At 34.7% G+C, this 25,347-nt stretch overlaps 1 protein-coding gene across 6 annotated transcripts in view; it reads right to left on the bottom strand.

The window, feature by feature from the left end:
• The window catches only part of CDH18 (cadherin 18), a 990,219-nt gene that overhangs the window by 15,043 nt on the left and 949,829 nt on the right, over positions 1-25,347 (bottom strand). For all 6 annotated transcript variants that reach the window (XM_073891068.1, XM_073891071.1, XM_073891072.1 and 3 more), the window contains 2 exons: positions 25,183-25,304; positions 16,063-16,180 (listed from right to left, as the gene is read on the bottom strand). In XM_073891068.1, coding sequence (XP_073747169.1) covers positions 16,063-16,180; positions 25,183-25,304 — 240 coding nt within the window. The remainder of the gene's footprint in view (positions 1-16,062; positions 16,181-25,182; positions 25,305-25,347) is intronic.

Here is a 25,347-nt window from a genome sequence, read left to right as displayed (position 1 = left end):
AGGTACACTTGCAACCTCTCTGTATCTAAAGGGACAGAAGGCCACAGAATATGATACCACAACACAGGCTGCATATTAGTTCTGGAATTCAGACATAATTTTCTGAAACTACTACGTGTCCTATTTTTTTGTTTAACCTTTTTTTTAAAGATTATTTATTTATTTAGAAAGAGAGAGAGCAGGGGGAGGGGCAAAGGGAGAGGGAGAGAGAATCTCCAGCAGACTCCACACTGAATGTGGAGCCTGATGTGGGGCTTGATCCCACAACCCTGAGATCATGACCTGAGCTGAAATCAAGAGTCAGATGCTTAGCCAACTGAGCCACCCAGGCGCCCTTTTTGGTTTAATATTTTGAGAGACCTTGAAAGATTCTAATCTCTGTGCTACTTGTGTAAACTGTAAAATAATTTAAGTTAAAATAGGGATGCTTTTTAAGTACTCTCTGGTAAGTATATCTTGGTAAGTATTAAAACTATGTGTTCTTTAAAACACATATTATTAGACACCTAAACACTCCCTGCCATTTCATAGGATTCTTTGTCTGATAATGCAGGTATAAAGATATGCTTCAAGCATAGCCAACAGATTATTAAAATAATATTTCCAAATCCATCAGAATATCAGAAGTGTTTGAGATCCCCAGATGTGGATCTTGAATTGAACTAAACTTTTTTTTTTAATCTGTCTAAAGCGAAAGCTAGGAAATAAAAACTTAATTTCACCAGACAGATAACTATGCATGGCTTCATATTGTTTTCATTTATTTTCTGGTCTTCCAGCAGCAATAAGATCGTAATTTAACTATGATCGGAGCCCATGCATGAAACAAGGCTCTTTTGCTTTTCTGTAAAGCTCCTTTCACATAATAGGTACTTGATAAATAATGATTTGAACTACACTCAGCAGGAACTTGTCTTCTGTTACAGTTTCCTTATTATGTTGACATGTATTAAGACATTAAAAAGAAAAGGAACTTATATATCCTGTAATACTTCAGCAGCATTATCTCCTCATGCTCTCTACTAAATGTTCATTCCTTCTCTCCTGCTTCCTGGCTTCCCCTTCTTTTAGCCTCTAATTGCCCAAATATCAATTTTCAAACTCCAGTTCTGCCTGTTCATTTAAGTTTGTAAACATCCTCCTGGCCTCACTTGCATTTCTGCCAAGCCACAAATGTATGATCCAATATGTCATTATGTTCCTGGTTTGCACCCTGGAATGTCATCCCTTTGACCATCTGCCACACTCCTTCTTGATAATCTTTAAATCGCAGATAAACACAACCATCCAATGTCTAGGGTTTCTGCTTTCAGATTCATAAAAATAAAATATGTTGGCAAAATAGTTATAACCATCTCAATTTGTTCCACCAAGTATGTAGAGAAACGTAGACTACGCTCTCAAAGGAGATTAGTAATCAATCTATTAATATCCATTCTTTATCAGATGCCAGGCAGTAGCTATTCCGAGTTTCTTTTGCCATTTTCTTTTGAGCCCTCATCTTACACTCACAGCAGGAAAACATCTTCCCCAAAAAGAAGCTACCATCTATTATCAACATTTTAAAACCACATTTGAAACTGCTCAATTCCTCTTTGCCATTCATTATGTCTGTATATGCAAGACTGTGTATTAGAGACTTAAAAAAGAATATAAATACATCTGAAGCAAAAATATGAATCTTGAAGAATATCAGCAAATCTGCTCATGAATAACACATGAATTTGCATAAGTGTTAATAACAGTGGAGAAAGTGATGAAAAAAAAAGAAGCTTTTAAAATAGAAATCCTACCCAAAATTCAAAATTCATGAACATATCACAATAATATAATACTTGTAGAGTTAGATATAAGAGTAGTTTACAAAAAAAAATGTATATGAACTATAAGAGAAACCCTCTACCCATTACTGATCACATACCTTTAACAACTACTATTATTCTTAGTAGGGAATGGATGAATCAAAGTAGATGATACTATGTTTGGAGTCACTAAATTTATAAACACTGAAGGATACTGTAAGGATAAATCTTTAGCTTTAAAAAGTGAATACATAATCCTATTTATGAAGTTGTTTAATGTTTCCCCTGCCTCAGGGCAGAAGGGGGAGTACATGACTCCTGTAGGAGTTATTACGTCCTTCCAACCATTAAGGCAGAGGATAACCTACATTTTCACAAATAGAAACCAAAAACAAAGAGCCATGGAATGGTACAACTAGTCATATCTTTATTTGTTCTACTTTTATGTTTTTGCCTAAAGAATATGAGTTAGCTGTCCTTTTGTTGTTACCATGAGTACGAGTATAAAAAGGCGAGAGGAGGTGGTGTCTGACAAATACATTAGGAAAAAATATATAGAAGTAAAAAAAAAAATCAACAGAGATTAAAAATAACTAAGAAGAAAACAAAAGAATATTCTCCTATCTAGAGCAAAAGGGCCACCAAAACAAGTCACTATACTCGCAAGTCGTGCTCCCCCATTTTAGGGTCAAGATGGCATGTGAACTCCTTGCCCTCTCACAAGTCACGTTTGCGTCTCTACCTTCTTGTAAAGGACAGTGTGATTCTGTCAGGGGTGACAGCGCTCATGTTAGTCAGGACAGTGTGATTCTGTCAGGGGTGACAGCGCTCATGTTAGTCAGGAGGACTGAGGTCTGCCTGGGAAGGAAAGGAGATGCCTAAGAGAACCAGAACAGTGAGTCTCGGGCTCACCAGACTGCCCGTAAGTCTGAGCAAGGCAAAGCTGCTACCACATCCACTATAGGGGATGTCTGAGGCATCATCTGTAACAGTATTCTCAGTTCAGACTATGTGTGTGTTATTTTATTTAGGAATGAGAGAAACTGCTAAGTGGTCTCTTAAAGCCCTGTGGATAAAAACAGAATTTTAAATGGTTATGCTCTGTAGAGAAATTAAGCACATTACAACACCAGCTGTGAGTTCTCATTTGAAGGACAAAAATAAACTATGGGAATATTGACTACTACAAATCTGAAAATGCCAAAGAAGTACAAAATAAACATAAAATCTCTGGTGGCTCCCAGTATGTATCAAACTAAATAACTGCATTTCACTACCAATGGACTGTGAAATCTGAAAGAAAAGGCCCCCAAAAGACACCTTTTATTTTTTTAACAGAAAGGACTTTTTTTTTTTTTTAGAGAGAGATTTTTATTCATCCATTTGAGAGAAAGAGAGAGAAAGAGAGAGAGAGAGTGCAAGCAGGCAGAGGGGCAGAAGGAGAAGCAGACTGAGAGCATGACCTGAGCTGAAGGCAGACGCTTAACCGACTGAGCCACCCAGGTGCCCCCAAAAGACACCTTTTTAACAACCTTTTAACACAGTCCCACAGGATGGGAGTATCTACAAAGTGGAAAACATGTATCTAAAGAAGAAAACAGAAACAAATATGAGTAGTGGATGTTCTTGAAAGCAAATTATCAACAAAATTATGATAAGGATTTTCAAATTTGAAAGGCATATTAGATGTGATTTAGAGCCCTGCAAAGAGAGATACGAGTGTACGTATAGTTACAAATGATCTCTCCCCTAGTAAAATCTGTAAGATTTACAAATGCACTTGACAATTAGAATTAAGCCTAGGAATTAGGCTGGCAAATCTCCTTGCATCAAACAAAACCTAGTCCCTCAAGAGGCAGCATAAAGAACATGAAGCAGAACATATTTACCTGGTAGACTAATGATAATTTTATATTGTGGGATTAGATCACACTTTTATATTACAAAATGAACGAACAAAGTTATTGTGTACACAGAATCCTGGTATAAGCTTACACTCATGGACTTTGTGACATTATGGCTACAATTCATTTGCTATAGATATTTGGTTAAGAAGTTGGAATTAAACAATGGAGTTTTGAGGCTAAAATGAAGTTTACCTATCACAATTTAAAGATTAGGTGGTCGGGGGACTCCGGGAGGGGCTCAGTCCATTAAGTGTCTGACTCCTGATTTTGTCTCAGGTTATGATTTCAGGGTCATGAGATCAAGAGCTGTGTGGGGCTCTGGGCTTGGTGGGGCGTCTACCTGAGATTCTCTCTCTCCCTCTGCCTCTGTCCCTCCTCCCAGCCCCCTCACTCTCTCTCTAAAATAAATAAATCAATCTTTGAAAAAGAATAAACAAATAAAGATTAGGTGGCCATAGGAAAAATTTTCATTTTAATGCTTTTTCTGTTGTTTTAGAGTAATGTAATTTTAAAATGTTGTGACTTAAAAAATGTCTTCTGAACTGTTTATTTTAAATAAAACTGTATTATTATTGATATGTTAGTTAATGATAAATAAGGTCATTATTAAACAAACAATATATATTGTAGAAATCCTTCACTTGGTTATTTTTCAAATCAAAGCCTTTAGTATTCAATAGGTAAGGGTCCTAATTTTCCAGATAAATATTGAAGATTTTGGTTAAGTACAAAATGTTCTATCTACCACTGTTTGGTACTAGAACAACTAAAGGATTAATGGCAGAATATCTTTTTTTTTTTTTTTTTTTTTTTAAGCATGAACTACAGCATAGTGCTTAATACTTAGGTTCTCAATAGTGAATACAATGCCTGTGTTTCTGCTTTGCCAGTCTCACTGACTAGATTTTTCTAACTAATGTTACATTTTGTCATCTCTGCGCTGTCACAATTCCCCATCTAATTGAAAAGTATTCTCAGATTCACTCTACCTGGCGGAACATATTCTATCCTTTAAAGTCAAATCATGTTCTACTTCTTTTGAACAGTACAACTTTTAGTGCTCTCTTTAAAGTAACTCTAGTTTCACTGCCTTCAGTTGCAAGTTACATTTCATAACATCCTGGTTTCCCCAACTAGATGGCAAGTCCCCTGAAAGCAGGAGCTTTGTGTTTTAACTCCTAACATTCTGGACAGCTTAGATCACTCATTGCCTTATACACCACAGACAATGCATGCCATCTTACAGGTTAAGTGGTAGGAGAAAACCAATGTTAATCTAAGACCCGACTACAATAATTTCTTTTAGAGGAAAAAAAAAACCACATTCTTTCTAAGGAGAGTAAGAATGGTGATGAATAGTAACAGTGTGAGTCTCCTGTAGAATGCTGGAAGCCAGTGTAAATGTCAAGCAATGAAATAAAGCTCTGTGTGTGTGTGTACGTGTGTGTGTGTGTGTGTGTGTGTGTATCTCAGGTGCTTTTCTTCATTTTTAAATTAAATACAATAAATAAGTATATTCTTATTGAAAATATCCAAAGTCCATTTCATAGACATTTCTTAAGAAGCATGTTTTTTATATTATCATTATTGCTCATACATGTGATTAAACTCTGCACTTACATCATTATTTCTGTTTGATGTGTAATTATACATTGTTCATTTTATACTTTGTCTCTGCCTTTTCAGAAATTTATTCTTATCTTTCATGTGGCTGCTGTATCTCCAAATATTTTATCCATGGAATTTTATTATAATTGATAGTTTTTAGATTTTCCGAGGCATTCAGTATTTTAAAATACTCTTCCCTAATTATCATATGAGTGATATCCTAATAGGAAGATGATTATTTTATTGTAGTGTTGTTTTTTTTTTTTTCAAATGTCACTAAAAGAACACCCATCGACTATTAGCTTACAATTTTGCAAATGAGTACTTCAGGACTATTTATTTTCTTTACAATTTAAATTCATTGCCTGGAAATTGATAAAATTATTTTCTTATCCGTCAAGTTAGGGGATTTCTCTGGGATTTTATATATACATATTCTATCAATCTTAAATATTTTTTATGCAGAGTAATTTATTTGGGTATTTTCTTATTAGTTTCTATGTATTTATTTTTTAGTTACCTTCAATGTGCCCTTTATAACTTGTAGCCCTTCATATGTGATTTCAAATTCTTTATATTTTGATCTCTCTTCAGAAGCATGAAATAGTAAATATTGTCTCCATATCTCCATTTTACAAAAGAAGAAACCAAGATTAACAAGTCAGGAAATGACAGATGTTGGCAGGGATGCGGAGAAAGGGGAACCCTCCTACACTGTTGGTGGGAATGCAAGCTGGTGCAGCCACTCTGGAAAACAGTATGGAGGTTCCTCAAAAAGTTGAAAATAGAGCTACCCTATGACCCAGCAATTGCACTACTGGGTATCTACCCCAAAGATACAAATGTAGGGATCCGAAGGGGTACATGCACCCCAATGTTTATAGCAGCAATGTCCACAATAGCCAAACTATGGAAAGAGCCAAGATGTCCATCGACAGATTCATGGATAAAGAAGGAGTTATACACACACACACACACACACACACACACACATGCACACACACACACAATGGAATATTATGCAGCCATCAAAGGGAATGAAATCTTGCCATTTGTAATGATGTGGATGGACCTGGAGGGTATTATGCCGAGTGAAATAAATCAATCAGAGAAAGACATGTATCATATGATCTTACTGATATGAGGAATTCTTAATCTCAGGAAACAAACTGAGAGTTGCTGGAGTGGTGGGGGGTGGGAGGGATGGGGTGGTGGTGTGATGGACATTGGGGAGGGTATGTGCTATGGTGAGCACTGTGAATTGTGTAAGACTGTTGAATCACAGACCTGTACCTCTGAAATAAATATTACAATATAAGTTAAAAAAAAGGAAGAAGAAGAAGATAGCAGGAAGGGAAAAAGGAAGGGGGGGAAATCGGAGTGGGAGAGGAACCATGAAAGACGATGGACTCTGAGAAACAAACTGAGGGTTCTAGAGGGGAGGGGGGTGGGGGATAGGTTAGCCTGGTGATGGGTATTAAAGAGGGCACGTACTGCATGGAGCACTGGGTGTTATATGCAAACAATGAATCATGGAACACTACATCAAAAACTAATGATATAATGTATGGTGATTAACATAACATAATAAAAAAAAAGAAGAAATTGAGATACACTGAGAATAAGGACTTGGCAGTGGTCTCACACATAATCAGCAGAGAACCTAGGTTTCAAATAGAGGCAAACTATTTCCAGAATCTACCTCTAAATCATTCTTTTCTGCTTTTCCATCTTATTTTTCTTAACAGATATTTACTTAAAATTTCCTCTGTGTCATACATGATGGCAGGAGTTAGGAATATAACAGGTAAATAAGGCAGACAAAAGTCCTTGTATTCCTGAATCTTACAGTCTAAATGGGGAGAGAGACCACAGTGTGACAATGGCTGTGATTAGGGAGATGCCAGTTATCATACAACCATTTGTCATTAAAAAAAAAAAAAATGGATCTGCTCTGGCTGATGACTTTGATACTGGGTGTTTGGTGGCTGAGGTGCTGGCCAATTTGCTTAAGGGCATTAATTTTTCCAGTTATGATTCAGAGTATGGATGGAGTCAGGGTTCCCCAGACTTTGGTGAAAAGAGGGAAGTGACTGAAGCTTGGTAGATAATAGAAACCAGGAGAGGTAGCCAAATGCCATGGGACTCAAGAGCAGGAGGTACCCAAGGACATGGACGCCACCTCTCAAGTCGCTTGAGAGAGTATGGGAAAAGCACTGTTCTCTTGGGCAGTGTTGCTTCTTCTTCCATCTTTCTGATTACTAATTCAGTTTTCAGCAATGTCCATTTGAGTTTTCTTATCTTAACAGGAATTTTAAATTGGCAATGTTTTCATGTGTCCACTCAAAGAGTCTGTATTGTTTTCTCTTTCTAGTAGTAAATGCATCCCAATATACACTAACTGCCTCTTTCAACCTACTTGATCCTTGCAATGCTTCCACTTAGGGAAATTCTTTGAGCTCTGATTCCCAGCAATTTCTCCAACATCACAAGCGGTAATGAGTAGATTTGGGCCAGTATTTAAATATCTTCTTGTGAATCTCAATGCTACACTGCTCTGGGGGTGACTTTCTGGATCTATCCCCAGGCCAAGTTTATTTAGCTGCACCTAGCTGGCCCAAAAGATTTAAAAGAATGAGTTTGAAATCTATTTTTAGGCTACAATTTCTTTCAACTACTATTCCTTTCAGATATCTACTAAGCTGGGCTGTTTTTTCACTGTACTTTGTTCACCCATACATTTGGTACTAGTGGATGCTTTGAATACATGGTACGCTGGGAGAAGGAATGTAGCAGACATGGGAAAGTAACAGGGCAAACAAAAGCCAGAGAAATACAAAAAAATCAGTTGAGGTGGTACCTGGCATGGAGTGACAATATTGTTACCCAATCCAACTTTCAAAAATTTTGCAAAGGATCTTGGTTTTTGCTCAGTATATAGGATGGTGTTCTGAACCAATTTCAATTAATTTTTATTTTATTTTATTTATTTATTTATTTGACAGAGACAGACACAGTGAGAGAGGGAATACAAGCAGGGGGAGTGGGAGAGGGAGAAGCAGGCTTCCTGCGGAGCCAGGAGCCCGACACGGGGCTTGATCCCAGGACCCTGGGATCATGACCTGAGCCGAAAGCAGACACTTAACAACTGAGCCACGCCGGTGCCCCAATTTAAATTAAATTTTAAGGAATAAATATCTGTAGTATATCAGTGAATATCCAGGGAGCCAGCATCTCTATGGTAATTAGGTTACTACTGAACAGCATCCTTTCTTCTGAGTCTGGTTTATATGCCAACTATTTAACAAAACTATTGCCAAACAGTTCTTGTTTTATAAAATGGAGGTCTAGGTAAATTGGTTTTTGACTGACTGATACCCTTAGTGATAACAAAGAGAAAGGAAGTATCTGTTTAAGGGCATTCAGGAACTGCTGAAGCAAGATAACCGGATGGGGCAAGATTCCAGGGAGGGGAAGCACACGAACAGGGGGCTGCTGACTTCAATCCATTTGCTTGTACTAGAAACTAACGGGAAGATGGAATTCCAACCTGGGGACAGAGAATCTAGAACTTTCAGAAGTCTCCTGGGCCTGCAGTCAAATTGGAAATTGAGGGGCCTTAAACACATGGCTGACTTTCCCTAAAGACATTTGTTAAATTAAAAGTTTAAATTGGAAGTTAAATTGCAAGTTGAGCAGAAATCTAAAACTCTAAGCGGAAAAGGCCTGGAATACAAAGATGAGCTTTTTTTTTTTTTTTTTTTTTTTGCCCTCTCTTTGTATTGAACAGGTAATAGTTATAGTTAGTGACTGGGGCTATGGTCCCAGTACACAAACAAGCCCCCCCGTAGAAAGTCCTAGAGGGCCATGTCCTAGCAACGGGCAGAGATTGAATCTGAACAAAACTACAAATCAACCTTGATTTAGCTCAACTGATTGGGTTAACGTAATGATCCCCTCCCTTTGCTTGTTAGGGAAAATGGTGAATACTCCCTGAAGAAACACATTGTCATGTGGAGGCTCTCCTAGGTCTGTACACTACATGGGCCATCTAACAAAAATTTACCAGACATATCAAGACACAAGGCCATGTGTCCCAGTACCGTCTCTCCAATGTCCCTGATGAGAAACAAAAACCTGTCGTCTTGAGACACTAGAGTTAGTTGACAATGATTGTAAAATTGTTAAGATTAATATGTTTAAGAAATAGAGGAAAAAAGAAAGGACAGATAATTTCACTAGAGATTTATATCTCTAGAAAAGGAAAAAAATTGCTATCAACCAAAGCAGTCAGTGTCTGGGCTACACTTTCTATGAATGGACATATTCGCTTTATTAGGATTGTTGTTTCTTTGAGCAGAATATTAGCTGCATGCTGGTGTTTTCTGCCAATACACTCACAGTGTATGTCACAGGGAATACTGAAAAATAGGCCCCAAATAAAGAAATTTTTTGTAAGTAGGATGGAACATGTGAAGAGACATTTGTTCTCCAAGATCTGACTTGCTATGAGGACATTAGTGACATGATATGATTGCAGGCATAAACACGGTTAAGGTATCTGTCTCTGGAATAAACTTAGTATATACATTTGAATGAGTTATAATAAATATGTTTTTTTTTTACAATAGTTTTTAGTAGGAGTTAGTCCAATGATGTGTCAAGAGGGACTGAGATTTTACCAGACTCATGTGCTAACAGGTTAGTCTGCTACAGCTTTATAGATGCTGCCAGAAGATACAAGGCTCCTGGGTCAGACACAAAGGACTTCATTACTCATGTCACAGCATGCAGCATGGACTCTCATTCAGAACATAGAAGATAGTGCTAGAAGATAACCAGAGTGCCTCCTTCCAGAGCAGAGGGCAGGTTTATTTATCACACCATTATATAAATGTAAGGATAATCTCTGGGGCAAAGTCCAACCTAATTCCCTTGCAGAATATTGGGAATATTGGGAATTCCCTAGTTTAAGGCTCTTCTGCTGTGAAGCAAACCCACTGCGTGCATACCATGCACCTGGGCCACTCCATGTCACTCTCTGACAATTTGGGGTTAGAGGAATCAGAGAAAACATGAAGTTCATACTGCCTCCCATGCCGTGAGAAATGAAGCATTCATCCCTGACCCAGGAATAAAGAACCTTGTGCCAGCATCCGTGAAATTGGGTCCAGACTCACCATTTACCATGTAGGTGAAGTATAATGTCAACATAAAGGTGTGAAGGCTCTTATTATACATCTTCAATGACTGCTTGGTTGTTGAACCATTGACATTCCCAGATTTTGTTTTTATTTTTGACTAATGGGACACATGTGACATTTTTGTTATTGTCTTCTTATGTTTCTATGTAAGATCATTAATAGTTTTGAACACATGTTCATATGTTCATAGGTTTATTTTACTATTTTATTATTCCTCTTCTGTTAATTATTTTTATATCCTTTAACTATTTTATTTCCTATTTGGAATGCTTATTTTGTTTTGTAAATATATTCATGATACTAATCCTTACTCATTTATTATGGCTATATCTTACCCTAGGTTATAACCTGTTTGTAAGTTTTGTTTAGAAATCATTTGATGCAGAAATATAATTTTAATATTATCACATTTGTTACTGTTTTATGAATGTGCTATTCGTGTCTTTTATGCAAAATCCTCTTCTACCCCGTTACATAAAATTTGTTCACCCTATTTTCTTCTAAAATTCTTAAAATTTTGCTCTTACAAGGAGTTCTTTAATATAATTTATTTTTGTGCATGTATTTGAGAGATTCTAATTTTAGTTTCTCTAGATATATAAACAGTGGATCCATTTCTATGTACTTTTTGGATTACCCTTTCCACAATGGTTAAAAATGCTACCTTTGTCTTCTATCAGATTCATATGTTTATACATAGATTTAGTTATCTAATCATTTTATTTCAGTCCCCTCAATTTGTTCTCCTCTTCTCCTTATTTACTTCTGTACTTCTACCATATTTAAGGAGTACTTCATTGTTTTGTGCTGGTTTCAGCCTATTAATAACCAGTGTTGTGGTTGGACCAGTGCTTGTGATTCTTATTATGATTGCAAGACACTCTTCAGCAATAGCCATCAGGAAACTTTGGAAAAAAGGTTTTTTACTTACACATCCTGGAAAATTACATGGCACATCTGGGTCCACAAAAAGTTGTGAAGGTAGAGAGAAAGAGAATATGGGGGCGGGGCTTGTAAATTCTGCTGTTATTGGGGTCAAGGTTGGGTCCTATGGCTTTGGGGGCTCACTCTATCGATGAATTTAAAACATATGAATGGGAATTTAAAAAACAAGGAGAGAGAGAGAGAAGGCCCAAATGATCAGTTATCAAAATCAATTAAGATCTCTTAAACCAAAGAGTCTCAGGGGACAGGGGAAAGAGGCCTGGATCTTTAGCTAGTCTTGTGGCTGGGAATGTGTTTATTCCAGCTAGCCCTCTTGGAAGTGAATTCCCCTTTGAAGTAGGTGCCTCTTGGAAGCAGATACCTTGGCAATGGAAGCATGAGTCATGCACTTGTATTACCAAAAAAAAAAAAAAATCCAACTGTCTCGGTTTATACTCACTACATTCATCTTTATAATGTCTTGATTACTGTTAGCATATGCCTTCTTTTCTTCTCTTTCTGCTAACCATATATGTCCTTCATCTTCTTTTTAATACATTCTTGCTTTTCTTAATGCTTTGCTATTTGCATTTTATTAACAGATTACTAAATTCAGTTTATCATTAAAATTATATTTAGTTTATAGATTAATATGAAAATCTGATTGCTCTGATTCACTAATTTGGTAAATATATTATTTTTCTTGAATGATTTTATATTTTTAGTAGATTGTTCTTTACATAGGGTCAACTTGAACATTATACATTGGATTTTTTTCCTCTAATGATTTTAGAAAGCTTTTGGGCTAATTTATTTGATTTTTGCCATTTTAAATTGTACCTGATTTACTACTTATTCATATTTTTTAAATATAGGAAATCTATCCATTTTGAGGCATTTAATTAGTATTCCAAAAAATTGGTGAAGTACCTCATTATTACTAAAGGTGTTTTTGTAGATTATCTTAAATTTTCATATAGACAATTTCATCATCTATTAACAAGGATAATCTTGTGTTTTGTTTCTACTTATTATTGTTCTCCCTTTTTTTCTTTTTGAATTGAGAACATGCTGTACAATGCTGATTATTTGTAGTGCCTGAAGTCATCCTGAGACCAGAAGAATTGCTTAGACAAACCTATCAGAAATCGCTCATTCTTAGAAATGTGACCTAAATAAAGATCTTATTTTAAGACACCAGGTTTGGGATTTGTCTTTTTTTTCAGCAATAGTTGTTTCTTTTGAAGCCATAGGCTAAATATTTCTAACTTTTAATATCAAACTTTCTATATCATTTTGAATTTGGTGTATTTCATCTAAGCAGCATATATATATATTTACATATATCTAAATATGATATAGCTTTGATTAAAAATGATAATTCAATCTGATAATGGCCACAGTATGTTTGAATGAATTTCTACTTTCTTCTTTCATTTTCTATGCTTTTGCTTTACATCTTTTATTCTCCTTTCTGGTCTTCTGTTCTATTGATAAAATAAGTTTTATTATTTAATTTTCCAAAAATCATTCCTTGCTTTGGAAAACACAGATTTTTATGCTGTTAATTTAGTGTTTACTCTTCAAGTTTTAACATATGAAATGAAATATAATTACACAATTTTTTCTTATCTATTATATTCCACAGAGATCCTGAAAACAAAGATTAATACAATATTTGTCAAAACATCAGTAGCTAAAAGTAAAAAGCTTATTTTTATACATTGGTTAATAATGAGTCTTCCTTGATTCCTGATAGCTTACTATTTTTAACTAACTCTAGAGAAGGTTGGTAATAGCAAATTATTTTTCATCAGCATTTTGAGCAGATGATTTTTATCAACTTCTGCCATCTTTTTTTTTTTAACCAGGAATCTAGTTTACTAGTTATTGGGATGCCTGGGTGGCAAGTCGGTTAAACAACTGACTCTTGGTTTTGGCTCAGGTCATGATCTCTGGGTGGTGAGATTGAGCCCCCATCAGGCTCCACACTCAGCACAAAGTCTTCTTAAGACTCTCTCTCCCTCTCCATCTGGTCCTCCCTCCCGCCCCTCCCACGCTAGCTCTCTAAACAAAATCGTTTAAAAATCTAATTATCATTGCTTTTTAATTATTTTGCATTTTTTTGATAGTATAAAGTTTTTCCTCCTTATCTTTGACACTTAACAGTTTTAAATTGTCATATCCAAGTATAGATTTAATTCTGTTTTTGGCTTTGGTGTTTCTGTTCTTCATGAGGGTCCATATATTTGTATGAGTGTATTCATTCTGGTATGGCTGTTCCATTTTTAATCTCATCTTTACATATTACTGCCTCTAACTGCCGTGTGTTTAGACAAAAGGCTATCTTTATATATGGTATGATGAATTCTCCCAATGTTCCAAAGTGAGTATTTTATTTTATTTATTTTATTTACTTATTTATTTTTTTAGGGAGCAGAGGGGCAAAAGAAGAGATGGAGAGAGAGAATCTCAAGCAGACTCCATGCCCAGCATGGAGATCTCCATGGGGCTCAATCTCACAGCCCTGAGATCATGACCTGAGCCAAAACCAAGAGTCGGACACTTAACCGACTGAGTCCACCCAGGCGCTCCTAAAGTGGGTATTTTAAACCATAATTTACAGATATAAAAACTGAGCTTGGAAAGTTAGGTGGCTTGGCTTATCTAGCATAATCAAGTCTGCTTGTATAAGCACATGCTTTCGGCTATACATTTGAATCTTTTCTAGAAATTGCTGTTACCTATTCAAAAGAAATTTTCCTGTGTTATTTATAATTTTATCAATTCCCAATATTTTTCAAAATAGTCTTACTATTATAAAGATTAAAACATCTTTATCCCTACTCAACTGCCCACAGGCCTCACATACTCAACATAGTATAGCTGGTTTAAGCATTCATAGTTATGGTTAAAAAAAAGTTTAAAAATTTACATCAGGATCATAAACCCTTTTAAAAGTGTGCATATGTTTGAGGGGAATTCCTTAAAATGAGCTCCCACCACTAGTGATGTCAAATCATTGAATTAAGCCATTTTGAGTATATCCATTCATTAAATTCACAAATTCCAGATATAAACATTTTATATAAAGAACTTTCAGTAACTGAGTGGGTCTCAACAATAGTAAAATTTTCTTGTTTCTATTTTACTTATATAGGTTAAATAACTTGAATATAACACACCTTTAAATCCAAGTCAAATTTTCATGATAATATCAAATTAAAATTACTTAAAAATGTAAAATAAAATCCTTATCAGAATGGAAAAAGAAACAACTGAAATATAAATATAGGGATCTAGAGGTTATTTTAATCTACTAAGGCAAAAAGTTGAGTGCTCCCCAAATTATGTAACTATCTGAAATACGGGAAAGATGAATAGAGGTTTTTTTTTTTACATATTTCACACAGTTAATTATATTAAATATATTTGGGATTGTAGAAGGGGATGTTCAAATGTACATAAATGTATAGTAATCAGTTAATACAATTCATCATACACAAACATGCACAAATATGTGTTTCCATAGGTAGAGCTGACCATAGGGTAGTTAAAATGAGAGACAAACAAGCAGCTTTTTATTTCCATATAAACTTTGTTATGGCCACATGTACAATTTGGTATCCTTGTTATGATAATTTAAAGAAGCTTAGGAAAAATGGACATAATGTTTTAGTGAGTTGACATTTAGTGAGATATATATATATATATATATATATATATATATATATAATGTTTGAAAATACATCTCCCTGAAGGGTACAGAGAGGGAATTAAAGAATTAGATGTTACTCCTAAATGAATGCACTATTGTTTCTCTCATAGGATTCTGAGGCAAATGTTAAATCTCAAATAATAGCATATTCAGATAAACGTGATCAAAGATAGTTTTGGGGAAGAAGAAAGTTGATACAAATCAGAACATTGCACACATTGACTGATTCAATGTTTCCTTTACAGCAAAGTGGAGTTTTATACAACCTTGAGAAACCTACCAAATAGGGAATCTAAAACATAAGACTTCTCTGGTTACTAAATTATGGTGTTCTTTTTTTCCCCCACACAATACAGAAGTTTAAACAAAAGTAATTCAAAATTTCCACAATATTCTGCAATTATGCGTATTTTCTACCCATATTTTGAAAAATATTCATAATAACAAGAGGAAATATAATTTGTACACCACATCTTGATAGCCTTGCTATTGCAAGATGAGTTCAAACATTGCATTTCCTTTCTTAACTGTCCCTAGGACATATTTTTCATTTTTCCTAATTTAAAATTTTTCTACCTCCTAGCAATTGCAAGCAGCTCTCATAAACATGTTTGTCAGCTAAGATTTCTCTTAAAATTTGCCCAAGAGCATATTACATGTACATTTCTTGTTTAAAGGGATGCTTCTGATTAAACTCAATGAAATTTATTTGTACATATGGCTCAATTTTAAATACAAGCTATTCACAGATCATAATACATTAACATCAAACTGACTTTGAATGCTGATTTGCAAGCTGTTCATGCGTATGTACGAATAAAGCAAAACTGCTCAGGCCTATTCCACATGAAGTCAAAACATATCACATAGATTAAAAAGTATATGTAAATCATGTTCACCTTCATTGTCCTTCAGAGTGAAGTTTGGGTTTATAGATAGGTGTTCATCAAGAAAGAAGTTAAACCTTGGTCCATTTGCAAAATCATCTTTATCAGTGGCACTGATGGTATGAATCACCTGAAGTGAAAAAGCAAAGACTAAATTGGAAACTTAATTTGGCTTATTCCTTTGATTATAATTATATTATAGCATTTTTAATTACCATCACAAAAGAATTTTTAAAGACCCCTTTATCCACCTTGAGTCTTTTCAAATTCAAGTAATAAATGTCCCAGCTAACTGGTTTGTTCTTGCATGAGATTTTAGAAAACAGGTTATAGAACAATTTATAATCATCCACACTTTATTTTTTAGCATAGCACAAACATTTAATTTTTTTTTCTTTATCACCCACAGTACCTTGGGGCCAATTAACTGCAAGATTTTATAAGAACACCTGTTTGAGGAAACAGGAAGTATTGTTTGTACAAATATAAATATCCTAGTGTTCGTGTAGAACAGCTTTGCAGTATATGTTGTTATCAGTAAGTAAATGCAAAAACAGTGGAGTCACATTATTTTTACAGTTTAGGGGACCTTTGAGAGCATGACCTAGCCCCTCTATTTTAACATAGCCAAGATAAGGAATGTGAGACCCCAAAGAATTGTGATGTGCCCCCAAGCTGTTAAAATAGTGGCAGAAACAAAACCAGACCACTCACAGTTTTATGGAATACTTCTCATATACAGTGGTTGAGACAAAGCAATTCCAAAATTCGGGCTATGCACATTATGAAGCAGAGAAAGTTAGAATATACAAGTGAAATATTCCAGGTGGCTTATGAACAGAACACAAAGTCCAACAGCAGTAGCCATTAGAGTCTTAGGAAATATCCAAACTAATATGCAAGATAATAATTTCCTCTTATAAAAATTAGTATCCTAATGCTTAGGTGTCCTTTTTCTAGCCCTTCCTTAGAGAAATTAAAAGAAAGAGAGGAACAAGAAGCCATAAAAAGAATGTTTCCTGGGGCACCTTGGTGTTCACGTGGTTAGGCGTATGCCTTGGGCTCAGGTCATGATCCCAGAGTCCCGGGATCAAGCCCTGTGCATTGGGCTCCCTGCTGAGCAGGGAGCCTTCTTCTCCCTCTCTCTCTGCCCCTCCTCTGCACCCTGCCCCTCTGCTCATGCCTTCTCTTTCTCAAATAAATAAATAAAATCTTAAAAAAGACAGTGTTTCCTGCATGTGAAGTATAGTGTGTTCATTTCAAAAATTGCTATGATTTCTAAAAACATCTTACTCAATTTCATCCCATTTCAATCTTTTCCAAGTGAAATAATATACCAATATGTACAACAGTTAAAAGCTAAATTCCTATCCATGCATTGAGTCCATTAGTTGGTCAGGGAGATGAAGATGAATGTAAAAGTACTAAGAAGGAGTCATCAGTGACAGTAGGACCAGAAAAGCATGCGTCCTCATAAAGGGGAAGTGAAGAAAGTGCTTCGGGCTATGGAAGTGTTCTATTTCATCCATATCTGCATATGGCTCTCTATTGCTCAGAATGTACTTTCTCAGCAAGAAGTTTAGGTAAAAGCTTCCCCCCAACCCCCTCATACCCCAAGAAGTCTCTATCATTCTTCTCTTCTTTACTTCCCTTCACACTATTAATTTGTGAGCTGAAAAATCTACATATCTCCTTGTTGTTTGCTTTTTTTGTTGTTGTTGTTTAAATTATAGCTGGTCTCTGGATGGATCCTTTTTTTCCCCTTGTTATTGACTTTTGACTTGATAGGAGAATAAATTGATGGATAATCGGAAGCAATCTGACAATTTTTCTCAAGTGTGAAAAGCTCCATAGAGTTCAGAGTGTGTGTAATCTGAGGAAAATACTCATGTTCTCAGGTACTTAATATAAAACTGAAATAAAAATATTAAATTTTCAAGATTGTTTTCAGGGTCAAATAAAATAAATACATGTTTTTCTTTTTAAAAATAAATGTCTTATCTCCCCTAATCCTTGCTCACTTTCATTCTCCAATGATACCTCATAACCTACTAATATACTTGCAAATTCACTTCTTATCCTAGAACGTGATTTTGGAAGAGATTGGCAGAGAACAATTAATTTAAACCAACTAAATTATTTTCTATTTCCTCTTATGACTAATTTGGGACAATGATTTCCTTCCCATTTTAAATTTTTACAAACGAGCTTATTCTATTTGTTAAACACTGATATAATTCATATTATATCTTTACTGTTTTACTGTTATCATTAGTAAAATATACTTTCCATTTTTATACAAGTAATTTCAAATCTGAATTTACTAGGAAGCTCAGTCATGGTGAATTTATCTTTCTTAAAAAACTTCTTGATCTCGTGTTCATAGTAAAAGATGAGCTGATTGCCACATTTTGTTTAAGAGTGAACCATTCGTTTTGAATTCCTGAAGAACGTTCCTCATACATCCATACTTATTCTTCCATAATGCTTCTGAAAAATGCTTCCAAAAACCTAGAATGTTGCTCTGCTTTTATCTAGAACTCAGAGATAGCCTCTTATTAGGGAATGGTATATTCAATTTTTCTGTTTGCTAATCACCTTTTCTCTTTCAGTAGGAGATAGATTTCCATTTATTGTTTCCTTAGACTTTTATTAGGAAAATCACTTCAGAAGTGAACATGTCTGTGATTTTGAAAAGATGTAAGCTTCTGGCAACTATTTAGATAAGTGCCATGTATACATCATCAATATTTTCTATGCTTTTGTCAGTTATGATTTATATACACTGTGCTACCTGTGCCCTCCATTTGTGTAAATTGTTGATGATGTACAATCCATAACAATTTATTTTCTGTCTCTCAATCTTTCTAACTGAACTTAGATGTTTTCTATCATGTGCATATTATGTAATTTGTGCATAAAGTGTTTGGTTATTTTGAAAGACCTGAGAGAAACACAGTCACAGATTTATTCTACTAAAGGGGGGAGGGAATCCAAATTGATAGTTGGTATTTATAAATAATCAACAGCTGTAGTTTTTGGTAATGCCCCTGAATAATGATTCACTTTTAGCAGAAACTAATTAGAATCAATTTTGTATTTCTTTTACCAAATAAATATATCACCCTGTATAAATGTATTTTCTATGGTCTATTACTTCTTGACTACTTTATTAAACGGGGAAAACATCAAACTAGTCAGTGTCACAGATATATACAAATAATGTAGTCTTCTGTTAGGTAAATGGGCTAGTCCTAACTAAACATTTAAATTAAAAGAATATTCTAGGGGCGCCTGGGTGGCTCAGTTGGTTAAAAGTCTGCCTGCAGCTCAGGTCATGATTGCAGGGTCTTGGGATCAAGTCCCGCATCGGGCTCCCTGCTCAGTGGGGAGTCTGCTTCTCCCTCTGCCCCCCCTTGTGCTCTCTTTCTCCCTCTCCAGTGAATAAATAAAATAAAATAAAGAATATTTTATGGAACACACTGTATCTTCTTTAAATTAATCAATGAATTTGCTTTATAATATAATCCCAAGCGGGATCATAAATTTATTTAATAATAACACTAACTTCTGTTGGTTCAATGAGTTGACCTTTGTAAAATCTTGTAAAATCTCTACTGATCTAGGTATTTTTTCATACAAAGTTTATTATTAATAATTGGATGTGATGAACACCAGGTATGCTGGTATTAGGTGATACAATTTTTTTATTTTTTTTTAAAGATTTATTTATTTATTTATTTGAGAAAGAGAATGAGATAGAGAGAGAGAACATGAGAGAGGGGAGGGTCAGAGGGAGAAGCAGACTCCCTGCCGAGCAGGGAGCCCGACGCGGGACTCGATCCCGGGACTCCAGGATCATGACCTGAGCTGAAGGCAGTGGCTTAACCAACTGAGCCACCCAGGCGCCCAATACAATTTTTTTTAATAGATGTTATGCTTTCTAAGTTTACTTTGTAATGAAACACACACACACACACACACACACACACACACAGAGGGGAAAGTCAATATAAATAAGATAAAAACATTTCCATCATTCATATTTCAGTTTCTACATGTAGACCCATCTCATTTATTATGAATTCACTTTACTTTGGGAACTGACTTCAAATTTCATGCATGCATGATTTTCTTCTTAATATTTGTTTCATGCAAGGTACTTCAAAATTTTTTTTTTCAGAACAGGAAAATTTATTAATTCAGACAAATATATTGTTGCAGTTCAGGTGTATTGATACCTGATTCAATGTGAACTTTGCTGTTGTATGTGGTTTAAACCTCTGCTTCACAAAAGACACGCCTCTCTGCCATGGTCACGTGCTGTTATATTTAGATGCACAGCATCCATAATAAAAATGTCTATAATTCTAAAAGCAATTGTTACAGAAAGAGGAGACATTGTACAGCTGGGCAATATGCTTCAGAAAACCTATTTCACAAATCATTATTTAAACAGACTTCCCTATTCCTACTCTGCATCAAAATACACAAAGTTTATCCAGAAATGCTACAAACATAAGGTTAAATGAACCAAAGGCGGCAAAATTAAACAATAGAAAGATTCAGATCATTTCCCTTGTAATAGGTTAATCATAAAAAATGGCCACACAGATTGGCAATGGTTTGTTTAAATAAGAGTGCAATAAACAATATCTTCAAATGGCTTTTCATTCCCTCAGTAAAAAGTTTTAATTCATTTTGATGAAACAAATGTTTAGAGAAACAGATACTTAAGCAATATAAAGAAACCAAGTATCTTAATGTGACATCTAAAATCATACAATATTAAAGACAATAATGATGCTAACTATGAATATAGTTTTTAAAGGATAATAACCATAATCACATAAATAAATCGATATACATTAGATCTTAGGGGTGCTAAGTCTAGTGATTGCTTTCTGAAAACAGTAACAGTTATCTGAAGAAAAGAAAAATACTATATAAATGGTTAATGGGACCCAGAAGATAAAGATACGTTTTTGTCACAAATTTAACCTTCTCTAAAAAATGGAACGGCTTCCCATGTGAGGAGAATAAAGTAATCCACATTTAAAGGAATTTGAGACTCATCTACTCATCTACTCATAAAATTTCAGGCTTGGAAGGGCCCTGAAATTCCAACAATTTTCTTTATTTTAGAGATGAAGAAAGCATTTGTCAATGTCACATAAACCATTTCTTAGAAATGCTATGGACCTTAGGTGGTCAGTGTGGAGGGTAAAATAGAATGACCCAGGCTAGCAAGCTGGCACTGACAGGAAAGCATGACCTGGAAAGAGAGCCTGAATAAGCTTTCCCATGATCAAGAGGTCAATGGAAAAAGTCAAGGTCACTGGCCAATATGGAGAGAATTCAATCTAGAAAACTAACACTAGCGTTTTAGATTTGGGAGCACATGTTCACAATGACAGGAGAAAAATCAACTGATCCAAGAGCAAGGACTAAGTATTATTTGCCCAAATTTTCAATGCTTTCACCTGCATTGAAGGTGGCTGGGACTAGCAAATATGAATTGCTCCCAATACAGCATCTCACTCTATCCTATAAATTTTGAAATTACCTTGAAGTTAAAAAAAAAGAAAAAAAAGAAATATATTACTTAAAAAGAAAACATCTAAAAATGGCTGATGCAATCATTAGCTTATGTTTGGATTTCAAAATTTTTATATCACATTTCAAATGATTCAATTTTAAATTCTCTCAATAACCCACGGACCAAAGAAACAAAGATTTTGTGAGGGATTATATTCTTGTCATTTTTTTATATTAGAGTTATGTTTCATCAAAGAAAGAGTAGAAAATAGATTTCCCCTTTTTGTACTTTTTAATACAGTGCATTTTTACTATCATTCCATTTAAATATTTTTAATTTTTATTACTTAAGTGATTCTTAGCTTATTTAGATGTGCCCTTATTTCCAATGGATTTTTTTTCTAGCAATACTTTTTTTCGTCCTAGCAATACTTTTGAATTAGTATCTAGCTTTATTTATTTATTTTTTTGTCATACAGAAAATAATAAGGCCAATCCTTTGCAAATTACTAAAACTTACTCTGTGGTCCTGTATACAGTAAATTTTTGGTCAATGTTCTCTGTAAGTTTCAGAAGAATATGGTGATCTGAAGTTGTTCAGTGCATTATTCTATATTTATCAAACAGTAAAGTTTGTTAATTGTGGTGTTCAATTTTCAATATCCTTCCCAAAATTTTATACAATTATTCTATCAGTTTCTGGTAAAAGCATACTAAAACTCCCAATACAACAATGGGCTAGTCTATTTTTTGTTATTTCTATCATTTTTGGTTTGTTCATTTTAAGGCAACATTGATAAGTATATATAAATTTAAAATTATCATTTGTACCGGGTGTATAAACTGTTTTTATCACAATGAATGTGCTTCTTTATATCTAGTAACATTCCGTTGTTGAAATGTGTGTGTGTGTGTGTGTGTGTGTGTGTGTGTGTGTGTGTGTGTGTAGTTGGGTAAGTATGTATGTAGCAATTAATAAAGTAATTATTTGGTATATTTTTACATATATTTTCTTTCAAACTCTTTTCCTTTATTCTGTTTATTTTATACCTCTATTTTTTAAAGATTTTATTTATTTATTTGAGAGAGAGAGAGCACGCACGCACGAGCGGTGGGGAGGGGCAAATGGAGAGGAAGGAGCAGACTCCTTACTGAGCAGGGAGCCCCGCTCGGGGCTCCATCCCAGGACTCTCAGATCATGACCTGACCTGAAGGCAGACACTTAACTGACTGAACCACCCAGGTCCCCCTATTTTACACCTCGTATAAAAACATTTAAATGAACTTTTTTCTTTCTATTTTGACAATATGCATCTTTTGAGTATTTAAGTGATTTTATTTCAACAAGGATACTAACATATACTTTAAATTTACATCATTTTTATTTACTTTCTATTTTTCCATTTTTTCTATATTTCTTGTCTTATTTCTTGATTTTTTAAATCAAATGACCTTTACCCAGCTATTAGAATTTTGTGTACTAAACCTTTTATCATTTATTTTGCCTATTTTGTGACAATCTATATATCAGCAGCAAATATGAGAATTTTTCATCCTAATTTTGAGCTTTACAAACTTCACAGAAGTTTCTGGATTATTTTGGAATTACTATCGATTATAAATTTCATATTTTATTAGGATTATATTTTTGTTTTCAACGGGTCCTTCTAGAATCCTTGAAAATTGCTCCTATACGAAAAGCTTTTTTACTGTAAAACATACTCCAGTGGGATAAAAGCACATGCAACAAGTTTCTAAGTATATAAATTATTTTAAAGTGAACAAACATTTTCATGAAGACAGTTAAGGTCAAGAAATAGAAATGTAAACATTGCTTTCCTTAGGATTAAGTATTTTTTTTAAAAGATTTTACTTATTTATTTGTCAGAGAGAGAGACAGAACACAAACAGGGGGAGAGGCAGGCAGAGGGAGAAGCAGGCTCCCCCCCGAGCAAGGAGCCCGATGTGGGACTCCATCCCAGGATCTTGGGATCATGACCTGAGCCGAAGGCAGCTGCTTAACTGACAGAGCCACCTAGGTGTTCCAGGATTAAGTATTTTTATTTATTTATTTTTTAAAGATTTTTTTAATTTTATTTATTTGAGAGAGAGAGAGCACAACTGTGGGGAGGAACAGAAGGAAAAGGAGAAGCAGACTCCCCACTGAGTGGGAAGCCAGACTCTGGGCTAGATTCCAGGGCCCTGGGATCTTGACCTGAGCTGAAGGCAGATGCTTAACCCACTGAGACACCCAGTCTTTTTAAGTCTTTTTAATTACAGTTTCTACTAGCTTATCAGTTACATGTTTTTTACTATTTTTATTAGTTGATCTAGAGGTTACAGCATGCATTCTGGACATATAAAATCTATTATAAATTAGTGGTTTATCAATTTCTCAAATTTTAAGAAGCCAAATTTTTCAAATTTTAAGGAACCAAAATTTAAGGAGTTTAGAATATTTTAACTTCATTTGTCTTTCTAACTTACGATCTCTTGTTGCCATGTATATGATGTCTATTTTAAACTCTAGAAAATGTTCCTTTGATTTCTATTTATTCATTAATGATTTAGTTTTTATGAATTTACTTATTGATTGTGTTTGTTTTGAAGGTTCCTTATGACTCCAGGCTGCCAGTATAATTATTTTTCTTTTTTACCCAATAAAAGCTTTAGGGTGTACCTTATGGTAAGAGATTTTCACATTTTTGTTGGCTTAACTCTGCGATTTTCTGTTCTGTTTTTGAGGGATATTTTGGTAGAAAAAAGAATTCATGGTTGTCAGTTATTATCGTGCAACTGTTGGGAATTATCTTTCCATTGTTTTCTGGGTCTTATCTTTCTTTTTTTAAGATTTTATTTTTAATTTGAGAGAGAGAGCATGAGCATGGGTGTGCATGGGCAAGTAGAGGGAGGAGGAGGAGCAAAATGGGGAGGGAGAGAAGAGGGAAAGAGTCCTAAGCAGACTCCATGCTTAGCGCAGAGCCTGTCTAGGGGGGTTTGATCCCGCCATCTTGAGAACACAACCCGAGCTGAAACCAAGAGTGGATGCTCAACTGACTCAGCCACCCAGGTGCCCCTGGGTTTTATCTTTCTTGATGAAAAATTAGCTTTTGGTATTATTCTTTTTAAGGTATTATATCTTTTAAAAATGTTTTTACTTTTAATTAAATTTTCTATTTTTTTATAATTATAGATTCATATACAGTTGTAAGAAATATAGACAGATGCTATGTACCCAGTTTCCCCCTCTGGTAACATCTTGCAAAACTACAGTACAATGTCACAGGACAAGAAAGTTCACAGTTTCCTCCTCATTTAATACAAGGCTTCACACAAAGCATTCAATATAATTTTATTGGTATGATGAATGTATGTATGAATGAGTTCATTTTTTGATTTACATTTGGGTTCTGGAGAAAATTTATTTTCAACAATTCTCAAAAAAATCCATTTGGTACTTAAAGCTTTATAAAATTATTTTTACTGAGCACAAAAATAATATTGAGGGATTTTGAGGATTATACCTAAAATAATAGAAATAGAGCTGCTTATTTTTCTTCCATTCCAATGATAGGAAGGAAACAATTAACTTACCTGGCCAGGTTTTGAATTTTCACAGACAACGATATCATATTCCCTGGCAAGTTCGGGTGGATTGTCATTGACATCCAGAACTCTAATACCCACTGTGACATGGCTCAGCAAACCAGGATTGTCTGCAAAACATGCAGGGATATATTTAGTATTTCCATGCACACT

The sequence above is a fragment of the Callorhinus ursinus genome, unplaced genomic scaffold (genome assembly GCF_003265705.2).
Source record: "Callorhinus ursinus isolate GAN/ISIS: 27379988/994484 unplaced genomic scaffold, GSC_fseal_2.0 scaffold3, whole genome shotgun sequence".
In the NCBI taxonomy this organism is placed as follows: Eukaryota; Metazoa; Chordata; class Mammalia; order Carnivora; family Otariidae; genus Callorhinus; species Callorhinus ursinus.
The sequence above is the reverse complement of the archived record's forward strand: the minus strand, read 5'-3'. Positions and strand labels throughout refer to the sequence as shown.